Source organism: Austrofundulus limnaeus, unplaced genomic scaffold (assembly GCF_001266775.1).
Source record: "Austrofundulus limnaeus strain Quisiro unplaced genomic scaffold, Austrofundulus_limnaeus-1.0 Scaffold41, whole genome shotgun sequence".
NCBI classification, from domain to species: domain Eukaryota; kingdom Metazoa; phylum Chordata; class Actinopteri; order Cyprinodontiformes; family Rivulidae; genus Austrofundulus; species Austrofundulus limnaeus.
Genome location: NW_013952443.1, coordinates 1,929,513 through 1,932,041, shown reverse-complemented (window position 1 = coordinate 1,932,041; position 2,529 = coordinate 1,929,513). Strand labels below are relative to the sequence as shown.

Here is a 2,529-nt window from a genome sequence, read left to right as displayed (position 1 = left end):
GTACGTTTCTCTCATGCTTTGAACATATTTTATTAGATTCTCTTTTTTAAGTGACAAGAACAAAATCATTAAAAATTATTAAACTTTATTAAAAGTATGGAATATATATAATAGAAACTTAACACAAAAAGTAAAGTAATTTCTGTTTGTTAGATTATATCTTTGTTATTTTCCCTTTTAAATGGTGCCACATTTGTAAGGAACATGCATTTGTGGTAGGAGCAGTAGAGCTGAGTGTGTGGGTTGCACACATGAAAAATTTGCCTGCAGGTTTAACTGGTCAATAACTAGTAATCTAAGAATTTGCCCACCGAATATTTTGAGTAAATAAACTGTAAATGCTTATTTCCCAGCTGCTGCAGCTGCCTCGAGCGCAGCGACCCTTCTGCCCATGGACTGCGAGGGCTTTAATCCGTATCACAACCCGAATGATATCAAGAGATTTAACATCCTGAGGGAAAACCTGCTGATGGATGAGGTGGAGCTCGGCTCTGGGAACTTCGGCTGCGTCAAGAAAGGAAGCCTCACCATGGAATCGTGAGACTCAAAACATTATGAAACAAGAGACGGCAGCAAACCTGTTGTTTAGACTTTGACTTTGTTTTRTGTTTGTTTGTTTTCTGCCATTAGGGGCCAGATAGATGTGGCTGTAAAAATGCTGAAGAGCGACAACGAGAGGGGGGTGAAGGAGGAGATGATGAGGGAGGCAGAGATCATGCACCAGCTGGACAACCCCTTCATCGTCCGAATGCTGGGCCTGTGCAGCGATGAATGTCTGATGCTCGTCATGGAGATGGCTGCTGCTGGTCCCCTCAACAAATACCTCTCCAGCAATAAGTGAGTGCAGAGAAAACACTGTTGGAGTTTAAATTATACACATCTGCTAAGAATAGATATATGTTTCTTTTTTCTTTTTTTTTTACGAAAATTGAGAAACTGTTTTGTCTGTAAATATGTAAAGTGAAGGCTGAACGTCGTTGCTGAAATTTGTTGAATATAAATTTTTTAAATTTGTCCCTAAATCAGTAAAACAGAGCCTAAAACTAAATTTAGCAAAACCATAGCTAAAAGCTACAATTTTGCAGAACAGCAACTAAAACGTAAATTACATAAAAGTTCAAAGCTAAAAGTTAAAATGAATAAAACACTAGCTAAAATCAGTAAACCCATGAGTAAAGCTAACATGGAAACAAAGCTAAAACATTTGCAAAACCTTGTCCAAGAGCTCAAATTTGTAAAACTGYAGCTAAAAGCTCAAACTGTCCAAAGACACATGATAGCTAAAAGTATAAAAACATTGCATAAAGTGGCAAAACAGTAGCTAAAACAAGTAAAATTTGTGCTAAAATAGGAAAAACAACAATTGAAAACTAAAATAATCTGTTACTACAAACTGCTGCTAAAAGATAAGATTTGCAAAACTGTGTCCAAAAGCTAGATTTTGTAAAACTGTAACTAATAGATAAGATTTGCTAAAGATGCCTAACAACTTAAAGAATCAAAACCATAACATGCTAAAAGTAGCAGCAAACAGCTAAAAGCACTAACATAGTAGCTAGCTAAAATAAGTCAAATTGGTGCTAAAATAGGAAGAAATATTAAAAACTAAAATCAGCAATCTGTCACTAAAACTAAAAATGTCAAACTGCTGCTAAAAGATAACATTTGCAACATTACGTAAAAACTTAACAAAACCAACAGTAGCTGAAAACCTAAAGTTGCTAAAGACACAAAGTTAAAGTATTTAAAAAGCAGCATATTGATTAAAAAAATAGCAAAAAGTAGCTAAAACGAGCAAAACTGCAGTTTAAAGCTAAAACAGCAAAACAGCTAAAAGCTAAATGCAGTTAAATGGCATTTAAAATATAAAAAGGAAGCTAAATTTTAAAAGCAGCATGACAGTAGCTAGCAGGCAAAAGTGGCTAAAGGACAGCTAAAAACTAAAAATAGTCAAATCACATTAAAAAAAACAAGTACGCTGATCAAAGTTCAAGAACAATGTTTTAAATTAACATTTTTAAAATAAAAAGTTTAAGTGTAAAACTATCAGAAGTCAATTCTCTGTCAGGCTAAACATTTTGATATACGATGGGTAAAAGCAGAAAGCATGTTGATTGCAATAAAACAAAAAAAAACGTTCTATTTGTTTGATTCTATAATAAAATAGTTTCCTGCTCTACTGAGCCTCTGATGTTTGTCACACATTAACCTTTTATTTGAGGAAATGAGACGATGAGGTTAGAGTGAAACAACAACTGTTCAGCTGCAGACTTTTATAAACAAACCATCTTTTACAGTTTCGTACAGATCACAAAGACATTACTGAGTTAATAATCCACCTGACTGCTTTCTGGAAAGTCCTTTTTTACTTTTATGAGCTCGTGTTCCTTTTTTTTAAGCAGCCTAATGTGGTACAGGGAAGGTAACGTGTCAGCGTCATAATGTAGCTGGCAGGACCAAACATCACCATGTGTGCAGTCTAAATAAATACAGTGGTTTGCAAAAGTATTCATACTCCTTGAACTTTTC

The 2,529-nt window shown here is 34.6% G+C and overlaps 1 protein-coding gene across 2 annotated transcripts in view; it reads left to right on the top strand.

Moving 5' to 3' along the window:
* zap70 (zeta chain of T cell receptor associated protein kinase 70) overlaps positions 1–2,529 on the top strand; it is a 33,204-nt gene that overhangs the window by 20,949 nt on the left and 9,726 nt on the right. For both annotated transcript variants that reach the window (XM_014007371.1, XM_014007370.1), the window contains 2 exons: positions 354–537; positions 631–837. In XM_014007371.1, coding sequence (XP_013862825.1) covers positions 354–537; positions 631–837 — 391 coding nt within the window. The remainder of the gene's footprint in view (positions 1–353; positions 538–630; positions 838–2,529) is intronic.